At 46.8% G+C, this 23,692-nt stretch overlaps 1 protein-coding gene across 1 annotated transcript in view; it reads right to left on the reverse strand.

The window, feature by feature from the left end:
• LOC110534844 (sarcoplasmic/endoplasmic reticulum calcium ATPase 1) overlaps positions 1–23,692 on the reverse strand; it is a 115,937-nt gene that overhangs the window by 87,087 nt on the left and 5,158 nt on the right. Inside the window, exons 2-3 of the mRNA XM_036989612.2 lie at positions 10,010–10,027; positions 8,039–8,121 (exon numbers count right to left, since the gene is read on the reverse strand). Coding sequence (XP_036845507.1) covers positions 8,039–8,121; positions 10,010–10,027 — 101 coding nt within the window. The remainder of the gene's footprint in view (positions 1–8,038; positions 8,122–10,009; positions 10,028–23,692) is intronic.

Consider the following 23,692-nt stretch of genomic DNA (forward strand, 5'->3'; position numbering starts at 1 on the left):
CCACTGTCAGGGCAGGGTATTACAGACACATGATGTCCACTGTCAGGGCAGAGTATTACAGACACATTCTGTCCACTGTCAGGGCAGGGTATTACAGACACACGATGTCCACTGTCAAGGCAGGGTATTACAGACACACGATGTCCACTGTCAGGGCAGAGTATTACAGACACATGATGTCCACTGTCAGGGCAGAGTACTACAGACACATGATGTACACTGTCAGGGCAGAGTACTACAGACACATGATGTCCACTGTCAGGGCAGGGTATTACAGACACATGATGTCCACTGTCAGGGCAGGGTATTACAGACACACGATGTCCACTGTCAGGGCAGAGTACTACAGACACATGATGTCCACTGTCAGGGCAGGGTATTACAGACACATGATGTCCACTGTCAGGGCAGGGTATTACAGACACACGATGTCCACTGTCAGGGCAGAGTACTACAGACACATGATGTCCACTGTCAGGGCAGGGTATTACAGACACATAATGTCCACTGTCAGGGCAGAGTATTACAGACACATGATGTCCACTGTCAGGGCAGGGTATTACAGACACATTCTGTCCACTGTCAGGGCAGAGTACTACAGACACATGATGTCCACTGTCAGGGCAGGGTATTACAGACACATAATGTCCACTGTCAGGGCAGGGTATTACAGACACATGATGTCCACTGTCAGGGCAGGGTATTACAGACACATGATGTCCACTGTCAGGGCAGGGTATTACAGACACATAATGTCCACTGTCAGGGCAGGGTATTACAGACACATGATGTCCACTGTCAGGGCAGAGTACTACAGACACATGATGTCCACTGTCAGGGCAGAGTACTACAGACACATGATGTCCACTGTCAGGGCAGGGTATTACAGACACATGATGTCCACTGTCAGGGCAGGGTATTACAGACACACGATGTCCACTGTCAGGGCAGAGTACTACAGACACATGATGTCCACTGTCAGGGCAGGGTATTACAGACACATAATGTCCACTGTCAGGGCAGGGTATTACAGACACATGATGTCCACTGTCAGGGCAGGGTATTACAGACACATGATGTCCACTGTCAGGGCAGGGTATTACAGACACACGATGTCCACTGTCAAGGCAGGGTATTACAGACACACGATGTCCACTGTCAGGGCAGAGTATTACAGACACATGATGTCCACTGTCAGGGCAGGGTATTACAGACACATAATGTCCACTGTCAGGGCAGAGTATTACAGACACATGATGTCCACTGTCAGGGCAGAGTACTACAGACACATGATGTCCACTGTCAGGGCAGGGTATTACAGACACATGATGTCCACTGTCAGGGCAGGGTATTACAGACACATGATGTCCACTGTCAGGGCAGAGTATTACAGACACATGATGTCCACTGTCAGGGCAGAGTATTACAGACACATGATGTCCACTGTCAGGGCAGAGTATTACAGACACATGATGTCCACTGTCAGGGCAGAGTATTACAGACACATGATGTCCACTGTCAGGGCAGAGTATTACAGACACATTCTGTCCACTGTCAGGGCAGAGTATTACAGACACATTCTGTCCACTGTCAGGGCAGAGTATTACAGACACATTCTGTCCACTGTCAGGGCAGGGTATTACAGACACATTCTGTCCACTGTCAGGGCAGAGTATTACAGACACATGATGTCCACTGTCAGGGCAGGTTATTACAGACACATTCTGTCCACTGTCAGGGCAGAGTATTACAGACACATGATGTCCACTGTCAGGGCAGGGTATTACAGACACATGATGTCCACTGTCAGGGCAGAGTATTACAGACACATGATGTCCACTGTCAGGGCAGGGTATTACAGACACATTCTGTCCACTGTCAGGGCAGAGTATTACAGACACATTCTGTCCACTGTCAGGGCAGAGTATTACAGACACATTCTGTCCACTGTCAGGGCAGGGTATTACAGACACATGATGTCCACTGTCAGGGCAGAGTACTACAGACACATGATGTCCACTGTCAGGGCAGGGTATTACAGACACATGATGTCCACTGTCAGGGCAGGGTATTACAGACACATGATGTCCACTGTCAGGGCAGAGTATTACAGACACATGATGTCCACTGTCAGGGCAGAGTATTACAGACACATGATGTCCACTGTCAGGGCAGAGTATTACAGACACATGATGTCCACTGTCAGGGCAGAGTATTACAGACACATGATGTCCACTGTCAGGGCAGAGTATTACAGACACATTCTGTCCACTGTCAGGGCAGAGTATTACAGACACATTCTGTCCACTGTCAGGGCAGAGTATTACAGACACATTCTGTCCACTGTCAGGGCAGGGTATTACAGACACATTCTGTCCACTGTCAGGGCAGAGTATTACAGACACATGATGTCCACTGTCAGGGCAGGTTATTACAGACACATTCTGTCCACTGTCAGGGCAGAGTATTACAGACACATGATGTCCACTGTCAGGGCAGGGTATTACAGACACATGATGTCCACTGTCAGGGCAGAGTATTACAGACACATGATGTCCACTGTCAGGGCAGGGTATTACAGACACATTCTGTCCACTGTCAGGGCAGAGTATTACAGACACATTCTGTCCACTGTCAGGGCAGAGTATTACAGACACATTCTGTCCACTGTCAGGGCAGGGTATTACAGACACATTCTGTCCACTGTCAGGGCAGGGTATTACAGACACATTCTGTCCACTGTCAGGGCAGGGTATTACAGACACATTCTGTCCACTGTCAGGGCAGAGTATTACAGACACATGATGTCCACTGTCAGGGCAGGGTATTACAGACACATTCTGTCCACTGTCAGGGCAGAGTATTACAGACACATGATGTCCACTGTCAGGGCAGAGTATTACAGACACATTCTGTCCACTGTCAGGGCAGAGTATTACAGACACATTCTGTCCACTGTCAGGGCAGAGTATTACAGACACATGATGTCCACTGTCAGGGCAGGGTATTACAGACACATTCTGTCCACTGTCAGGGCAGGGTATTACAGACACATTCTGTCCACTGTCAGGGCAGAGTATTACAGACACATGATGTCCACTGTCAGGGCAGGTTATTACAGACACATTCTGTCCACTGTCAGGGCAGAGTATTACAGACACATGATGTCCACTGTCAGGGCAGAGTATTACAGACACATGATGTCCACTGTCAGGGCAGGGTATTACAGACACATGATGTCCACTGTCAGGGCAGAGTATTACAGACACATGATGTCCACTGTCAGGGCAGGGTATTACAGACACATTCTGTCCACTGTCAGGGCAGAGTATTACAGACACATTCTGTCCACTGTCAGGGCAGAGTATTACAGACACATTCTGTCCACTGTCAGGGCAGGGTATTACAGACACATTCTGTCCACTGTCAGGGCAGGGTATTACAGACACATTCTGTCCACTGTCAGGGCAGGGTATTACAGACACATTCTGTCCACTGTCAGGGCAGAGTATTACAGACACATGATGTCCACTGTCAGGGCAGGGTATTACAGACACATTCTGTCCACTGTCAGGGCAGAGTATTACAGACACATGATGTCCACTGTCAGGGCAGAGTATTACAGACACATTCTGTCCACTGTCAGGGCAGAGTATTACAGACACATTCTGTCCACTGTCAGGGCAGAGTATTACAGACACATGATGTCCCCTGTCAGGGCAGGGTATTACAGACACATTCTGTCCACTGTCAGGGCAGGGTATTACAGACACATTCTGTCCACTGTCAGGGCAGAGTATTACAGACACATTCTGTCCACTGTCAGGGCAGAGTATTACAGACACATTCTGTCCACTGTCAGGGCAGAGTATTACAGACACATGATGTCCACTGTCAGGGCAGGGTATTACAGACACATTCTGTCCACTGTCAGGGCAGAGTATTACAGACACATGATGTCCACTGTCAGGGCAGGGTATTACAGACACATTCTGTCCACTGTCAGGGCAGGGTATTACAGACACATTCTGTCCACTGTCAGGGCAAGGTATTACAGACACATCCTGTCCACTGTCAGGGCAGAGTATTACAGACACATTCTGTCCACTGTCAGGGCAGGGTATTACAGACACATTCTGTCCACTGTCAGGGCAGAGTATTACAGACACATTCTGTCCACTGTCAGGGCAGGGTATTACAGACACATTCTGTCCACTGTCAGGGCAGAGTATTACAGACACATTCTGTCCACTGTCAGGGCAGAGTATTACAGACACATTCTGTCCACTGTCAGGGCAGAGTATTACAGACACATTCTGTCCACTGTCAGGGCAGAGCATTACAGACACATTCTGTCCACTGTCAGGGCAGGGTATTACAGACTCATTCTGTCCACTGTCAGGGCAGAGTATTACAGACACATTCTGTCCACTGTCAGGGCAGGGTATTACAGACTCATTCTGTCCACTGTCAGGGCAGAGTATTACAGACACATTCTGTCCACTGTCAGGGCAGAGTATTACAGACACATTCTGTCCACTGTCAGGGCAGAGTATTACAGACACATTCTGTCCACTGTCAGGGCAGAGTATTACAGACACATTCTGTCCACTGTCAGGGCAGGGTATTACAGACACATTCTGTCCACGGTCAGGGCAGGGTATTACAGACACATTCTGTCCACTGTCAGGGCAGAGTATTACAGACACATTCTGTCCACTGTCAGGGCAGAGTATTACAGACACATTCTGTCCACTGTCAGGGCAGGGTATTACAGACACATTCTGTCCACGGTCAGGGCAGGGTATTACAGACACATTCTGTCCACTGTCAGGGCAGAGTATTACAGACACATTCTGTCCACTGTCAGGGCAGAGTATTACAGACACATTCTGTCCACTGTCAGGGCAGAGTATTACAGACACATTCTGTCCACTGTCAGGGCAGAGTATTACAGACACATTCTGTCCACTGTCAGGGCAGGGTATTACAGACACATTCTGTCCACTGTCAGGGCAGGGTATTACAGACACATTCTGTCCACGGTCAGGGCAGGGTATTACAGACACATTCTGTCCACTGTCAGGGCAGAGTATTACAGACACATGATGTCCACTGTCAGGGCAGAGTATTACAGACACATTCTGTCCACTGTCAGGGCAGAGTATTACAGACACATTCTGTCCACTGTCAGGGCAGGGTATTACAGACACATTCTGTCCACGGTCAGGGCAGGGTATTACAGACACATTCTGTCCACTGTCAGGGCAGAGTATTACAGACACATTCTGTCCACTGTCAGGGCAGAGTATTACAGACACATTCTGTCCACTGTCAGGGCAGGGTATTACAGACACATTCTGTCCACGGTCAGGGCAGGGTATTACAGACACATTCTGTCCACTGTCAGGGCAGAGTATTACAGACACATTCTGTCCACTGTCAGGGCAGAGTATTACAGACACATTCTGTCCACTGTCAGGGCAGAGTATTACAGACACATTCTGTCCACTGTCAGGGCAGAGTATTACAGACACATTCTGTCCACTGTCAGGGCAGGGTATTACAGACACATTCTGTCCACTGTCAGGGCAGGGTATTACAGACACATTCTGTCCACGGTCAGGGCAGGGTATTACAGACACATTCTGTCCACTGTCAGGGCAGAGTATTACAGACACATGATGTCCACTGTCAGGGCAGAGTATTACAGACACATTCTGTCCACTGTCAGGGCAGAGTATTACAGACACATTCTGTCCACTGTCAGGGCAAGGTATTACAGACACATCCTGTCCACTGTCAGGGCAGAGTATTACAGACACATTCTGTCCACTGTCAGGGCAGGGTATTACAGACACATTCTGTCCACTGTCAGGGCAGAGTATTACAGACACATTCTGTCCACTGTCAGGGCAGGGTATTACAGACACATTCTGTCCACTGTCAGGGCAGAGTATTACAGACACATTCTGTCCACTGTCAGGGCAGAGTATTACAGACACATTCTGTCCACTGTCAGGGCAGAGTATTACAGACACATTCTGTCCACTGTCAGGGCAGAGCATTACAGACACATTCTGTCCACTGTCAGGGCAGGGTATTACAGACTCATTCTGTCCACTGTCAGGGCAGAGTATTACAGACACATTCTGTCCACTGTCAGGGCAGGGTATTACAGACTCATTCTGTCCACTGTCAGGGCAGAGTATTACAGACACATTCTGTCCACTGTCAGGGCAGAGTATTACAGACACATTCTGTCCACTGTCAGGGCAGAGTATTACAGACACATTCTGTCCACTGTCAGGGCAGAGTATTACAGACACATTCTGTCCACTGTCAGGGCAGGGTATTACAGACACATTCTGTCCACGGTCAGGGCAGGGTATTACAGACACATTCTGTCCACTGTCAGGGCAGAGTATTACAGACACATTCTGTCCACTGTCAGGGCAGAGTATTACAGACACATTCTGTCCACTGTCAGGGCAGGGTATTACAGACACATTCTGTCCACGGTCAGGGCAGGGTATTACAGACACATTCTGTCCACTGTCAGGGCAGAGTATTACAGACACATTCTGTCCACTGTCAGGGCAGAGTATTACAGACACATTCTGTCCACTGTCAGGGCAGAGTATTACAGACACATTCTGTCCACTGTCAGGGCAGAGTATTACAGACACATTCTGTCCACTGTCAGGGCAGGGTATTACAGACACATTCTGTCCACGGTCAGGGCAGAGAAGCCTGGTTGTCACTAGTGGGCTAAGCTGCAAATATAGACGTAAAACGTTCAAGCCACTGTAGAAAAAGGCCAAAACATAGGACTCATATGAATGAGTGGAGAGAAGTGAACAAAGGAGAATGTGATGAGCAGCAGGGTATTGGGTTCAATAGTTACTAAGGAGAATGTGATGAGCAGCAGGGTATTGGGTTCAATAGTTACTAAGGAGAATGTGATGAGCAGCAGGGTATTGGGTTCAATAGTTACTAAGGAGAATGTGATGAGCAGCAGGGTATTGGGTTCAATAGTTACTAAGGAGAATGTGATGAGCAGCAGAGTATTGGGTTCAATAGTTACTAAGGAGAATGTGATGAGCAGCAAGGTATTGGGTTCAATAGTTACTAAGGAGAATGTGATGAGCAGCAGAGTATTGGGTTCAATAGTTACCAAGGAGAATGTGATGAGCAGCAAGGTATTGGGTTCAATAGTTACTAAGGAGAATGTGATGAACAGCAGGGTATTGGGTTCAATAGTTACCAAGGAGAATGTGATGAGCATCAGGGTATTGGGTTCAATAGTTACTAAGGAGAATGTGATGAGCAGCAGGGTATTGGGTTCAATAGTTACTAAGGAGAATGTGATGAGCAGCAGGGTATTGGGTTCAATAGTTACCAAGGAGAATGTGATGAGCAGCAAGGTATTGGGTTCAATAGTTACTAAGGAGAATGTGATGAACAGCAGGGTATTGGGTTCAATAGTTACTAAGGAGAATGTGATGAGCAGCAGGGTATTGGGTTCAATAGTTACTAAGGAGAATGTGATGAGCAGCAGGGTATTGGGTTCAATAGTTACTTAGGAGAATGTGATGAGCAGCAGGGTATTGGGTTCATTAGTTACTAAGGAGAATGTGATGAGCAGCAAGGTATTGGGTTCAATAGTTACTAAGGAGAATGTGATGAGCAGCAGGGTATTGGGTTCAATAGTTACCAAGGAGAATGTGATGAGCAGGAGGGTATTGGGTTCAATAGTTACTAAGGAGAATGTGATGAGCAGCAGGGTATTGGGTTCAATAGTTACTAAGGATAATGTGATGAGCAGCAGAGTATTGGGTTCAATAGTTACCAAGGAGAATGTGATGAGCAGGAGGGTATTGGGTTCAATAGTTACTAAGGAGAATGTGATGAGCAGCAGGGTATTGGGTTCAATAGTTACTAAGGAGAATGTGATGAGCAGCAGGGTATTGGGTTCAATAGCTACTAAGGAGAAAATGTGATGAGCAGCAGGGTATTGGGTTCAACAGTTACTTACAAAGGAGACGCAGGCAGCTAACAACAGGATTCTGACCAGGAGGTCTTCAAACTGCTCCACCACCAGCTCCCATAGGGACTTGCCTACAACACACACACACACACACACACACACACACACACACAGCCTTCAGAAAGTATTCACACCCCTTGACTTTTTCCACATTTTGTGGTTACAGCCTGAAATTAAAAATGGATTACATTTAGGTTCTCACACACCTACACACACCTACACCCACCTACACACACACACAACACCCCATAATAACAAAACTGAAAACATGTTTAGAACTTCTGCCAAATTTACTGAAAAATAAATACATAAATATCTAACTTGCATAAGTATTTACACCCTAGAGTGAATACATGTTAGAATCACCGTTGGTAGTGATTACAGCTGTTAGTCTTTCTGTGTAAGCCGCTAAGAGCTGTCCACACCTGAATTCTTCAAGCTCTGTCAAGTTGATGACAGTAGTTGATCATTGCTAGAAAGCCATTTAAGGCTTGCCATAGATTTTCAAGAAGAGTTAAGTCAAAACTGTAACTAGGCCACTCAGGAACATACAATGTTGTTTTGTTAATCAACTCCAGTGTAAATTTGGTCTTGCGTTTTAGCTTATTGTCCTACTGAAAGGTGAATGTCAGGTTTTCCTCTTGGATTTTTCCTGTGCTTGGTTCTAAAAACCTCCCCAGTCCTTACCGATGAGAAGCATCCCCATAACATGATGCAGCCACCACCATGCTTGAAAATATGAGAAGTGGTACTCAGTGATGTGTCGTGTTTGCCCCAAATATAACCCTTTATAAATCAGACATGTTCATTTCAGTTTTACTTTAGTGCCTTAGTGCAAACAGGATGCATGTTTTTAATCTGTACAGGCTCCCTTCTTTTCACTCTATCATTTAGGTTAGCATTGTGGAGTAACTACAATGTTGTAGATCCATCCTCAGTTTTCTCCTATCACAGCCATTAAACTCTGTAGCTGTTTTAAAGTCACCATCGGGCCTCATGGTGAAATCCCTGAGCGGTTTCCTTCCTCTCTGGCAACTGAGTCAGGAAGGACGCCTGTTTCTTTGTAGTGCCTGGGTAAGTATAACTATAAAGTATAACTAATAACTTCACCGTGCTCAAAGGGATATTCGATGTCTGCTTTTTAATATGTTTTACCCATCTACCAATGGGTGCCCTTCTTTGTGAGGCGTTGGAAAACCTCCCCTGGTCTTTGTGGTTGAAATTCACTGCTCGACTGGGTGACCTTACGGATAATTATATGCGTGGGGTACAGAGATGAGGTAGTCATTCAAAAATCATGTTAAACACTATTATTGTAAAATTATTGCAACTTACGTGACTTAAGCAAATTCTTACTCCTGGACTTATTTAGGCTTGCCATAACAAAGGGGTTGCATACTTAACGACCCAAGACATTTTAGCTTTTCATTTTGTATTAATTTGTACAATTTTTGTTTTTACAAAATTATAATAAAAAGTCTAAACATAATTCCACGTTGACATTATGGGGTATTGTGTGTAGGGCCGTGACACAAAATCTAAATATAATACATTTTAAATTCTGGCTGTAACAACAAATATGTGGAGAAAGTCAGGATGTGTGACTACTTTCTGAAGGCCCTGTACATATAGTCAAGTCATAAGGCTGTCCGGCTATACATCATCTTGTGACAGATACTGTACCTATAAAAAAAACTCTTAGTCCAGGCCTGAAAGTACATCGTGAGAATTGGAACCACAGTAAAACAGCACTACCCAGCCGTTGATAATATGGGACTTCTATAGGTCTATAGTTCTGTTCAGCCAGTCATTAATCCCTCTTCTACTGACAGTGTATCTACATGGGTGGTGCTTCAAGTCAGTGTGTACTCTGAGGACACACGATCCTAGGCTAAAGGGCTAATCATCTGCTTGTAAAGGAGGGGGCACTAGAATCTCACTGTAAATATCAATATTTACCTTCTTCAGCCGGAAGCTCTGTCAGTGTCACACCACCATCACGCCATCCGTGGAGGAATGGAAGGGGGAGATGGATGAAGAACAGCGAGAGAGGGAGGTGGGACAGCGAGAGAGGGAGGAGGAACAGCGAGAGGGGAGGGGGGGGGGGTACAACGAGAGAGAGGAGGAACAGCACAAAGACATGTTAATGATTAACAGATTCATTTAGAACAGGCTTTGAGAAGCTTTTGACATGTGTAAACATTTCCACTTCATCCCGGAGCAGTTGAGTTTAAATGTATGATTACATATGAAATAAAGGAGGGCTTCTCATGACAGTGTTTCTAAACTAAAGGATTAGTGTGTTGTAACAACTCTGATGATTTAGAACAAATGTTATCCTTCAGCTCTCACCATTATCAGATCTGTGTATGGGGGAGGCGTGGAGGGAGGGGGAGGCGTGGAGGGAGGGGGAGGCGTGGAGGGAGGGGGAGGCGTGGAGGGAGGGGGAGGCGTGGAGGGAGGGGGAGGCGTGGAGGGAGGGGGAGGCGTGGAGGGAGGGGGAGGCGTGGAGGGAGGGGGAGGCGTGGAGGGAGGGGGAGGCGTGGAGGGAGGGGGAGGCGTGGAGGGAGGGGGAGGCGTGGAGGGAGGGGGAGGCGTGGAGGGAGGGGGAGGTGTGGAGGGAGGGGGAGGCGTGGAGGGAGGGGGAGGCGTGGAGGGAGGGGGAGGCGTGGAGGGAGGGGGAGGCGTGGAGGGAGGGGGAGGTGTGGAGGGAGGGGGAGGCGTGGAGGGAGGGGGAGGGGTGGAGGGAGGGGGAGGGAGGGGGAGGCGTGGAGGGAGGGGGAGGCGTGGAGGGAGGGGGAGGCGTGGAGGGAGGGGGAGGCGTGGAGGGAGGGGGAGGCGTGGAGGGAGGGGGAGGGGTGGAGGGAGGGGGAGGGAGGGGGAGGCGTGGAGGGAGGGGGAGGTGTGGAGGGAGGGGGAGGCGTGGAGGGAGGGGGAGGCGTGGAGGGAGGGGGAGGCGTGGAGGGAGGGGGAGGCGTGGAGGGAGGGGGAGGCGTGGAGGGAGGGGGAGGCGCGGAGGGAGGGGGAGGCGCGGAGGGAGGGGGAGGCGCGGAGGGAGGGGGAGGCGCGGAGGGAGGGGGAGGTGTGGAGGGAGGGGGAGGCGTGGAGGGAGGGGGAGGTGTGGAGGGAGGGGGAGGCAGTACAACACCCACCACAGTGATGAGAACCTCTTTACAGCACATGTCCATCTATACTGGTCAGCACAACACCCACCACAGTGATGAGAACCTCTTTACAGCACATGTCCATCTATACTGGTCAGCACAACACCCACCACAGTGATGAGAACCTCTTTACAGCACATGTCCATCTATACTGGTCAGCACAACACCCACCACAGTGATGAGAACCTCTTTACAGCACATGTCCATCTATACCGGTCAGCATAACACTAAGTCACAGCTCAGGTAATGTGATGTTCTGTGTAGCTTGGTTGGTAAAGCATGGGCCTTACAGGATAGTGTGTTCAATTCCCGGGACCACCCGTACGTAAAATGTATGAACGCATGACTAAGTCACATTGTATAAAAGCACCTGCTAAATTGAATGTGTGTGTGTGTGTGTATATATATATATATATATATATATATATATATAAATAATTATATAATGAAGTGCTGAACATGCTATAGCAATACACTCCCCTGTCAAGCTAAGACCTCCTGTAAGACTGGTCTATATAACCCTACTGAGATCAGGGCAAAACATTCATATTTGCTAACACAGAATGTTCTCAATACCTACAATTTCCAGTCTTACTCTAAAGTCATGATTAAAATACTGAAATAAAGCAGGATGGACCTGTTTGGAAACAAACTACAGTACGACTAAGTCATTGAAGGTTTTACATGGTCATGATCCCACTCAGAGGGCCGAAAAGTAGAGGAACCATGACGAACCATGCCCTTCCAAAAAACATACCCAAGCAAGACACACACCCGCACGGCGGGAAATTAAATGTATTTTTATTTCAGGACCACTAGAATTACACAGAGTTAATCAGGAGCTTTTGAATCATTCCTACCAACTTTGATTAACCAAAAGAAAAAGAGTCTGATGATTTCAGGTTAAAATAACATTTAATGAAATTTATTTTTATTGACACGGTAGAGTACATGAATAATGTAGCAGTACAAAGACGGGTTATTGTGCTTTGAAGAACACTCTGTTTCCACTGATCATGTTATCCAAGCAAGTGGTGGGAGAGTAAGGGTGAGATGAAACAGGAGAGTAAAGGCAAGAAGAAGCAGGAAGTGGGAGAGTAAGGGAAAGATGATGCAGGAGAGTAAGGGCAAGAAGAAGCAGGAAGTGGGAGAGTAAGGGCAGGAAGAAGCAGGAAGTGGGAGAGTAAGGGCGAGATGAAGCAGGAGAGTAAAGGCAAGAAGAAGCAGGAAGTGGGAGAGTAAGGGCGAGATGAAGCAGGAGAGTAAGGACAAGAAGAAGCAGGAAGTGGGAGAGTAAGGGCAGGAAGAAGCAGGAAGTGGGAGAGTAAGGGCGAGATGAAGCAGGAGAGTAAGGGCAAGAAGAAGCAGGAAGTGGGAGAGTAAGGGCAAGATGAAGCAGGAAGTGGGAGAGTAAGGGCAAGATGAAGTAGGAAGTGGGAGAGTAAGGGTGAGATGAAGCAGGAGAGTAAGGGCAAGAAGAAGCAGGAAGTGGGAGAGTAAGGGCAGGATGAAGCAGGAGAGTAAGGACAAGAAGAAGCAGGAAGCAGGAGAGTAAGGGCGAGATGAAGCAGGAAGTGGGAGAGTAAGGGCAAGATGAAGCAGGAGAGTAAGGGCAAGAAGAAGCAGGAAGTGGGAGAGTAAGGGCAAGATGAAGCAGGAGAGTAAGGACAAGAAGATTAAGGAAGCAGGAGAGTAAAGGCAAGAAGAAGCAGGAAGTGGGAGAGTAAGGGAAAGATGAAGCAGGAGAGTAAGGGCAAGAAGAAGCAGGAAGTGGGAGAGTAAGGACAAGATGAAGCAGGAGAGTAAGGACAAGAAGATTCAGGAAGCAGGAGAGTAAGGGCAAGAAGAAGCAGGAAGTGGGAGAGTAAGGGCAAGATGAAGCAGGAGAGTAAGGGCAAGAAGAAGCAGGAAGTGGGAGAGTAAGGGCAAGATGAAGCAGGAAGTGGGAGAGTAAGGGTGAGATGAAGCAGGAGAGTAAGGGCAAGAAGAAGCAGGAAGTGGGAGAGTAAGGGCAGGATGAAGCAGGAGAGTAAGGACAAGAAGAAGCAGGAAGCAGGAGAGTAAGGGCGAGATGAAGCAGGAAGTGGGAGAGTAAGGGCAAGATGAAGCAGGAGAGTAAGGGCAAGAAGAAGCAGGAAGTGGGAGAGTAAGGGCAGGATGAAGCAGGAGAGTAAGGACAAGAAGAAGCAGGAAGCAGGAGAGTAAGGGCGAGATGAAGCAGGAAGTGGGAGAGTAAGGGCAAGATGAAGCAGAAGAGTAAGGGCAAGAAGAAGCAGGAAGTGGGAGAGTAAGGGCAAGATGAAGCAGGAGAGTTAGTACAAGAAGATTAAGGAAGCAGGAGAGTAAAGGCAAGAAGAAGCAGGAAGTGGGAGAGTAAGGGAAAGATGAAGCAGGAGAGTAAGGGCAAGAAGAAGCAGGAAGTGGGCGAGTAAGGGCAAGATGAAGCAGGAGAGTAAGGACAAGAAGATTCAGGAAGCAGGAGAGTAAGGGCAAGAAGAAGCAGGAAGTGGGAGAGTAAGGGCGAGATGAAGCAGGAGAGTAAGGGCAAGAAGAAGCAGGAAGTAAGAGAGTAAGGGCAAGATGAAGCAGGAGAGTAAGGGCAAGAAGAAGCAGGAAGTGGGAGAGTAGTTGAACAGGCAGTTAACCCACTGTTCCTAGGCCGTCATTGAAAATAAGAATTTGTTCTAGTTAAATAAAGGTAAAATAACATTTTAAAAAAGGGCAAGATGAAGCAGGAGAGTAAGGACAAGAAGAAGCAGGAAGCAGGAGAGTAAGGGCAAGATGAAGCAGGAATATAACTGTAGTTGTAAAACTGGCCTATAAATATCAACTAGTGAATGCATTTCAGTCATAGCCCTACAGCTTTCTATTCCCTCTTAGTTCTTAACCAGTTATCTCATCATCATCATCATTCTTGCCTCATCCTCACACACAGTGATCTGTATGATTCATTGTTTAATGAGAATAAAGTATTTCAGCAACATGCATATGGAGGCGCTGGTTCCTGTAGGAGCTCTGAGCTGAACATGGGGGGAACCCCCTTTGAGGACTGTGTACTGTGTCCGAAGATCCAGAAAACTTTTCCCTGCTCTGCCAGTCTGACATAATCCCCTTTTCCCGGTTAGACAAGTGGGGAGGCAGACTATTGTTTTTATGGCAGACAGGCTGGCTGCAGTTCCTAGTTCTGCTGGTCTGAGCTGGGAAGAGAGCCTTGCTAGCTGGAAGGGAAAGAGGGAGGGAGGACTGGAGGGGTTGAACGGGGTTCCCCAGCCCTCTCTGTGCCAAGGATTTCCTCCTCACTGTAGTCATCTGGGTTACGTCAGCCTCAGCCTGTTCTGGAACATTCCAACTGACTTCACCATGCCTCTACTCTTCTCCACTCTCTCTCTCTCAGGCTCTCAGCTTCTCATTTTCTGCCCCCCTACCAATCATGTGCTCTCCCCCCTGGCTATGAGACAATGAAAACAAAAGCCAGCCTGTTTATACACTACCAGTCCAACCAGAGAGGAACCACTTCCTGGTTACAGTAGCCAACAGAACATAGAGGTTCCATGTCCAAGTACATGGCCAGCAAACCTGAGCTTAGGTAGCATTTGAAATACGTTAGCTGGGCTTGATCAAGCCTGGCACAATGGAATAGTTGCAAAAGTGGAAACCCTGAAAATGCTTCAAGTATTTGAAAGACTTAATAGTAATAGTATTTAATAGTATTTGAACCCAGGTCTGATGGCCGGTAACAGACAGCCAGGAGAAGCACCAGGAAACGTAACATCCGTCACCACTAGGACATGGGATGTGCTGAGTCAGAAGCTTTCACTACAACGTCCTACCACACACACACACACACACACACACACCTTTAAAAATTTCTCCTCTGCCTAATGATTAGAGCTGTAACGGTTTCAGACTAAAACTACAGGTCATCATATGGAAAGCACAGCAATAGGGCTAGATTATTGAGGTCCTCTCAGTCTCAACTGCAAATAGGTGGACGTTTTCAAAACAGTTGCCATGACTACTTGGCTTGTGGAAACTACTGGAAAACAGTGTTTCATTGGGTAACGTCGCCAACGCCTGCCGAAAATAACACAAAATAACTGTTAAGCAACGCATTTTAGGACCTTGATACATTCCGACACTACACACTAGGTCTGCATCAAAATTGCACCCTATTCTCAATATAGTGAACTTTTGACCAGCAGAGTAACCCCATAGACTAAATAGTTAAAAAGTTACATTTGACCAGAGCACCATTAAGGGAATAGGTCAAAATGTGGTTCACAAATTAATTATAGATTTTTTTAACCAGGCAAATCAGTTAAGAACAAATTCTTACTTTACAACGACGGCCTACCCCGGGCCAAACCCGAACCCGGGCGACGCTGGGCCAATTGTGCGCCGCTCTATGGGACTCTCCAATCACTGCCGGTTGTGATACAGCCTGGAATCGAACCATGCCTTAGATCGCCACTCGGAAGCCCTAATAGGGGGTCACGCACTGGCTCTCTAGGCATCTAACAGCAAGTGCAGCATAGTAACCCCATAGACTAAATAGTTAAAAAGCTAATCTCTGAAACCGAGGGAACTGGTACTGGCTTTTATAGTGGGGCAATAAGCAGGTGGTCAGGAGATGCCCTCCGTTGGCCTACTGCTGCATTCAAGAAAACAGCCAGAGTTAGTCAAAGAAATAGCAGCCAGTCAGCGGCTGTGGCAAAAAGGCCATAGAGAGCAGAGCAGTCAGCAAGCACTCCAACTCTCTCTCTCTCTGTCGGTCTCATAGTTAAAGACCTTGCAGCAGGACTGACTGTGGCTAAGGTCTGTGAAAACAGGTCAGGTCTAGAAATTACACAAAGGTGAACTCTGGTGACCTTCCTCTACCCCCACTGTAAATCTACATACATTAACCAGATGACGTATTAGATGTGAATGGTAAGTGTCAGACGTATCATTGACTGGCAGTCTATGATCGTGTCTACTCAGTGGATGTCACTCATTTAATATAAATGGAGAGTGCACCTTCCTTCCCAGGAGAGGCTGGAGGCTGACTTAGTGTTTAAGGGTAGTTGGGTCTGTCTCCCTCCCCGTCTTTGTGTGTGTGTGTGAATGCCTGTCTCTCCGGTTTTGTGCGTGAGAGACAGAGATACGGCAGAGGATTTGGCAGAGAGCTCACCCGTGGCCTGGAGCGATGTAACGTTACTAGAGTTGTGGTGAGTGGACTGGGAGAGCCTACCTGGTCCAACTGTGGCTCGCACTACTCACTACTACTCTTGGCATGAGAAGCGGCCATTTTGGGTTGTTAAACTCAAGATGTAGATGTATTTCTCTATTAGTAGTATCTAAAGTAATTAACCAAATATAGCATCAGTACCTCAGGCATGGGGGGGTTCTCTAGGGCTGGGCGGTGTGTGTAGTAAAATACGGTACACACACACAGAGAGAGTTGAGCTGCTTCAACAGAGCCAACCAACTACCACCTGGGATACCATCAGGCCCCTCAACAAGACAGCAGTAAGAACCAATCACATGATCAAGTCTAATTCAGTGAAGACTGAGCAGCACTGACAGATAGAAGGGTCTGTGTGTAGCTCAATGCTGCCTCTGCTTAGCTCAGTGACTCAACATTCAGAAGGCCTCTGACTGTGACTGACTCATTTAACCTTTATTTAACCAGGTAAGCCAGTTGAGAACAAGTTCTCATTCACAACCGTGACCTGGCTAAGATAAAGCAAAGCGACAAAAACAGAGTTACACATGGAATAAACAAGCATATAGTCAAGAACAGAATAGGAAGAAAAAAAAAAGTCTATATACAGTGTGTGCAAATGAGGTGAGATAAGGGAGATAAGGCAATAAATAGGCCATAGTGGCGAAGTAATTACAATTTAGTAATTAAATACTGGAGTGATAGATGTGCAGAAGATGAATGTGCAAGTAGAGCTACTGAGGTGCAAAGGAGCAACAACAAAAAATAACAATATGGGGATGAGGTAGTTGGATGGGCTATTTACAGATGGGCTATGTACAGGTGCAGTGAACTGTGAGCTGCTCTGACAGCTGGAGCTTAAAGTTAGTGAGGGAGATATGAGTCTCCAGCTTCAGTGATTTTTGCAGTTCGTTCCAGTCATTGGCAGCAGGGAACTGGAAGGAGAGGCGGCCAAAGGAGGTATTGGCTTTGAGGGTGACCAGAAAAATATACCTGTTGGAGCGCCTGCTACGGGTGGGTGCAGCTATGGTGCCCAGTGAGCTGCGATAAGGTGGGGTTTTACCTAGCAAAGACTTTTAGATGACATGGAGCCAATGGGTTTGGCGAAGAATATGAAGAGAGGGCTAGCCAACGAGAGCATACAGGTCACAGTGGTGGGAAGTATATGGGGCTTTGGTGACAAAACAGATGGCACTGTGATAGACTGCATCCAATTTGCTGAGTAGAGTGTCGAGGCTATTTTGTAAATGACGTCACCAAAGTCAAGGATCAGTAGGATAGTTTTACCAGGGTATGTTTGGTGACTGAAGGAGGCTTTGTTGCAAAATAGGAATTTGATTTTGGATTGGAGATGCTTAATGTGAGTCTGGAAGGAGAGACACCTAGGTATTTGTAGATGTCCACAAATTCAAAGTTTGAACCGTCCAGAGTAGGGATGCTGGACCGACAGGCAGGTGCTGGTATTGATCGGTTGAAGAGCATGCATTTAGCTTTACTTGGATTTAAGAGCAGTTGGAGGCCACAGAAGGGGAGTTGTATGGCATTGAAGCTCATCTGGAGGTTAGTTAACACAGTGTCCAAAGAAGGGCCAGAAGTACGCAGAATGGTGTCGTCTGCGTAGAGGTGGATCAGAGAATCACCAGCAGCAAGAGCGACATCATTGATATATACAGAGAAAAGAGTCGGCCCGAGAAATGAACCCTGTGGCACCCCCATAGAGACTGCCAGAGGTCCGGACAACAGACCCTCCGGTTTGACACACTGATCTCCATCTGAAAATGAATTGATGAACCAGGCTAGGCAGTCATTTGAGAAACCAAGGCTGTTGAGTCTGCCGATAAGAATGTGGTGATTGACAGTGTCGAAATCCTTGGCCAGGTCTATGAATGCACAGTATTGCCCCTTATCGATGGAGGTTATGATATTGTTTAGGACCTTGAGCGTGGCTGAGGTGCACCCATGACCAGCTCGGAAACCAGATTTCATAGCGGAGAAGGTACGGTGGGATTCGAAATGGTCGGTGATCTGTTTGTTAACTTGGCATTTAGAATATTTTAGAAAGGCAAGGCAGGATGGATATAGGTCTGTAACAGTTTGGATCTAGAGAGTGTCTCCCCCTTTGAATAGGGGGGGGATGACTGTGGCAGCTTTCCAATCTTTAGGGATCTCAGACGATACGAAAGAGACGTTGAACAGGCTAGAAATAGTGGTTGCAACAATTGCTGCAGATCATTTTAGAAAGAGAGGGTCCAGATTGTCTAGCCCTGCTGATTTGTAGGGGTCCAGATTTTGCAGCTCTTTCAGAACATCAGCTATCTGGATTTGGGTGAAGGAGAAATGGGAGAGGCTTGGGCACGTTGCTGTGGGGGGAGCAGGGTTGTTGACCGGGGTAGGGGTAGCAAAGTGGAAAGCATGGCCAGCCGTAGAAAAATGCTTATTGAATTTCTCAATTATAGTGGATTTATCGGTGGTGACAGTGTTTCCTAGCCTCAGTGCAGTGGGAGGAGGTGTTCTTATTCTCCATAGACTTTACAGTGTCTCAGAACATTTTGGAGTTTGTGCTGCAGGATGCAAATTTCTGTTTGAAAAAGCTAGCCTTTGCTTTCCTAACTGCCTGTGTATAGTGGTTCCTAACTTCCATGAAAAGTTGCATAATGCGGGGGCTATTCGATGCTAATGCAGTACGCCACAGGATGTTTTTGTGCTGGTCAAGGGCAGTCAGGTCTGGAGTGAACCACGGGCTATATCTGTTCCTGGTTCTACATTTTTTTAATGGGGCATGCTTATTTAATATTGTGAGAAAATCACTTTTAAAAGAATACCCAGACATCTTCTACTGACAGAATGAGGTCAATATCATTCCAGGATACCCAGGCCAGGTCGTTTAGAAATGCCTGCTCACTGAAGTGTTTTAGGGAGCGTTTTGACAGTGATGAGGGGTGGTCGTTTAAACGCAGACCCATTACGGACGCAACCAATGAGGCAGTGATTGCTGAGATCCTGGTTGAAGACAGCAGAGGTGTATTTGGAGGGCAAGTTGGTCAGGATGCTATCTAAGAGGGTGCCCATGGTTACGGATTTGGGGTTGTACCTGGTAGGTTCATTGATAATTTGTGTGAGATTGAGAGCATCAAACTTAAATTGTAGGATGGCCGGGGTGTTAAGCATGTTCCAGTTTAGGTCACCTAACAGCAAAAGCTCTGAAGATAGATGGGGGGCAATCAATTCACATATGGTGTCCTGGGCACAGCTGGGGGCTGAGGGGGTCTATAACAAGCGGCAACGGTGAGAGACTTGTTTCTGGAAAGGTGGATTTTTAAAAGTAGAAGCTCAAATGGTTTGGGCACAGACCTGGATAGCATGACAGAACGCTGCAGTAGATTGCAACTCCGCCCCCTTGTAGGCCTACCTGCCTGTCAAAAGAAAAAAAAGTTACCATGAGATGATTGGTCTACGGCCTTATAGCTGAGGACTGTGCTCCATTTTGAGACGGGCGGTCTGTCCCCCACCCTGAACATTGGTGATTCACCATGCGGAGGGAGACAAGGCAATAGAGAAGCTACATTTAGACATCCAATATCATTTAACAGTTCTATTCCATTCATAAACTCAGCAAAAAAAAGAAACGTCCCTTTTTCAGAACTCTTGTCTTTCAAAGACAATTTGTAAAAATCCAAAGAACTTCACAGATCTCATTGTAAAGTGTTTAAACACTGTTTCCCGTGCTTGTTCAATGAACCATAAACAATTAATGAACATGCACCTGTGGAACGGTCGTTAAGACACTAAGAGCTTACAGACGGTAGGCAATTAAGGTCACAGTAATGAAAACTTAGGACACTAAATAGGCATTTCTACTGACTCTGGAAAAACACTCAAAGAAGGATGCCAAGGGTCCCTGCTCATCTGCGTGAACAGGCCTTAGGTATGCTGCAAGGAGGCATGAGGACTGCAGATGTGGCCAGGGCAATACATTGCAATGTTCATATCAAGAGACGCCTAAGACAGCGTTACAGGGAGACAGGACGGACAGCTGATCGTCCTCGCAGTGGCAGACCACGTGTAACAACACCGGCACAGGATTGGTACATCTGAAGATCACACATGCGGGACAGGTACAGGATGGCAATAACAATTGCCCAAGTTACACCAGGAACACAAAATTCCTCCATCAGTGCTCAGACTGTCCACAATAGGCTGAGAGAGGCTGGACTGAGGGCTTGTAGGCTTGTTGTAAGGCAGGTCCTTACCAGACACCACCGGCAACAACGTCGCCTATGGGTACAAACCCACCATTGCTGGACCAGACAAGACTGGCAAAAAGTGCTCTTCACTGACGAGTCGCAGTTTTGTCTCACCAGGGGTGATGGTCGGATTTGCGTTTATGGTCGAAGGAATGAGCGTTACACCGCGGCCTGTACTCTGGAGCGGGATCGAGGTGGAGGGTCCGTCATGGTCTGGGGCGGTGTGTCACAGCATCATCGGACTGAGCTTGTTCTCATTGCAGGCAATCTCAATGCTGTGCGTTGCAGGGATGACATCCTCCTCCCTCATGTGGTACACTTCCTTTAGGCTCATCCTGACATGACCCTCCAGCATGACAATGCCATCACCCATAGTTTTGGGTCGTAAATCTTGGTAACCAGGTTTCCGCCATTCAACCCTAGTCTGTTTTACGTAGGGTAGGGTCTGTGTTTTACGTAGGGGTAGGATCTGTGTTTTACGTAGGGGTAGGATCTGTGTTTTACGTAGGGGTAGGATCTGTGTTTTACGTAGGGGTAGGATCTGTGTTTTACAGAGGGGTAGGATCTGTGTTTTACAGAGGGGTAGGATCTGTGTTTTACAGAGGGTAGGGTCTGTGTTTTACGTAGGGTAGGGTCTGTGTTTTACGTAGGGGTAGGATCTGTGTTTTACGTAGGGGTAGGATCTGTGTTTTACGTAGGGGTAGGATCTGTGTTTTACGTAGGGGTAGGATCTGTGTTTTACGTAGGGGTAGGATCTGTGTTTTACGTAGGGGTAAGATCTGTGTTTTACGTAGGGTAGGGTTAGGGTCTGTGTTTTACGTAGGGTAGGGTTAGGGTCTGTGTTTTACCTAGGGTAGGGTTAGGGTCTGTGTTTTACCTAGGGTAGGGTTAGGGTCTGTGTTTTACCTAGGGTAGGGTTAGGGTCTGTGTTTTACCTAGGGTAGGGTTAGGGTCTGTGTTTTACCTAGGGTAGGGTTAGGGTCTGTGTTTTACCTAGGGTAGGGTTAGGGTCTGTGTTTTACCTAGGGTAGGGTTAGGGTCTGTGTTTTACCTAGGGTAGGGTTAGGGTCTGTGTTTTACCTAGGGTAGGGTTAGGGTCTGTGTTTTACCTAGGGTAGGGTTAGTGTTTTACCTAGGGTAGGGTTAGTGTTTTACCTAGGGTAGGGTTAGTGTTTTACATAGGGTAGGGTTAGTGTTTTACCTAGGGTGGGGTTAGTGTTTTACCTAGGGTAGGGTTAGTGTTTTACCTAGGGTAGGGTTAAGGTCTGTGTTTTACCTAGGGTAGGGTTAGGGTCTGTGTTTTCCCTAGGGTAGGGTTAGGGTCTGTGTTCTACAAATATTAAGTCAGCAGCCCCAGCCAGACGACAGAGTCAGCGTGCTGGCCCATTTCTCTTACACAAACACAGGGGTACAAAAAAATGCTTTTTTAAACCACCCCCCATGTGGTTGGGGGTGCGAGCTGCAAATACAAGTCACCACTCACACACGTTCTCAAAGCAACATCTTTTGTCATAGACGGGCCCCTCTGCACGCTGAACGTACTGTCTTCTTTCACTACACACACGCTCAGAGTCGCGGTCTTCACAAGTAACACCAGCAGACAAAAAGAGAAGTTGTAATTATTCTTGTGAATGACACACTACATATTACCGGATGGGTGTGGGTGTGTGTGGCCTGAAGTAGCAAGGACACTAAGCGCGAGTCCCACTGGTCTGTGTGGACAGAAGGTCCTCTTAACATGAAGGAAAGAACTGAGATATACTCTGCTTGCTAGTGTTTGTCACCGTTTGTAACTATTGAAACCAACTCATTAAGTGACAACCAATGTTTTTGACCATGTTAATGTCATCAACCCACCCAAATGTTTCAGCTTTGAGTATGTAAAACACAGGGTTAAAACTTGCGGTCACAAAACAAAATGCCCCCCCCATACAGTTTCAGAATAAAAGGAGACATGGCTTCCATAATGACACCACAGGTTTTGACTAGGGGTAAGACAGGCCTTACTGAATGTGTGTGCTATGCTAGGATAACAGTAACACCAAGGCACAACGCACCTCTGACACTACCAACGGTGACAATGTATCATCTAAAACGGAGGAGTCTCCCCTACATAGCCCATGGTCGTGATCTGAGAATACTGTAGAAAAAAAATATTTTCCAATAGAAAACAACTATAAATCCAGATAGTCCACTTTAGTTTCCATTCAGTGCCTAACGAACCCTCCATCCAGGAGTTCCAGAGCCAGACAAAGTTTGAAACAGGCCTCGCGTCCTGTACTGGCGTAGGAATGTTATGTCTGTGTCTAAGAAACTGGCCGATATATAATTCCCCTGGAGTGTTGCCAGTACCTGCTACAGCAGAGCAGATCGCTTGAAGGAACAAGGGGCTTCCCTAGTTCATAACCTTTTTATTTTTTTTAGTTACTCCTAAATTACATTATAAATATTCAGAAATATTGCCCTCATGCACAGCGGACTATTTATTTACCCTTTTTTTTACCAGGTAAACTGACTGAGAACTCTCTGATAATTAGGCTTATGGCCTTACGAGTTCCCCAAGCCCAAAGGCACTGCCATACAGCAATAGCCTGCCTAATCCTGTTTGTGTTCACCAGTAAGAGATTAGTTTGCAGGACTTGTTTGTTTGTGGTCATGTTGTCTACAGGTGTAATAATAAACGAACTACGGAACAGCTCCTGTTTTCTCCCTATGAAAACAATCCATCTCGGTGTCAGAGAGCGAGAAGTAATCATGGAGGGTTTGTAATAAAGGTTGACCGATTATGATTTTTCAACGCCGATACCGATTATTGGACGATTTTTATTTTATTTTTATTTGTAATAATGACAATTACAACAATACTGAATGAACACTTATTTTAACTTGATATAATACATCAATAAAATCAATTTAGCCTCAAGTAAATAATGAAAAATTTTAAATTTGGTTTAAATAATGCAAAAACAAAGTGTTGGAGAAGAAAGTAAAAGTGCAATATGTGCCATGTAAGAAAGCTAACGTTTCAGTT

This window comes from Oncorhynchus mykiss, chromosome 10 (genome assembly GCF_057628025.1).
Source record: "Oncorhynchus mykiss isolate SJ-2025 chromosome 10, ASM5762802v1, whole genome shotgun sequence".
NCBI lineage: Eukaryota > Metazoa > Chordata > Actinopteri > Salmoniformes > Salmonidae > Oncorhynchus > Oncorhynchus mykiss.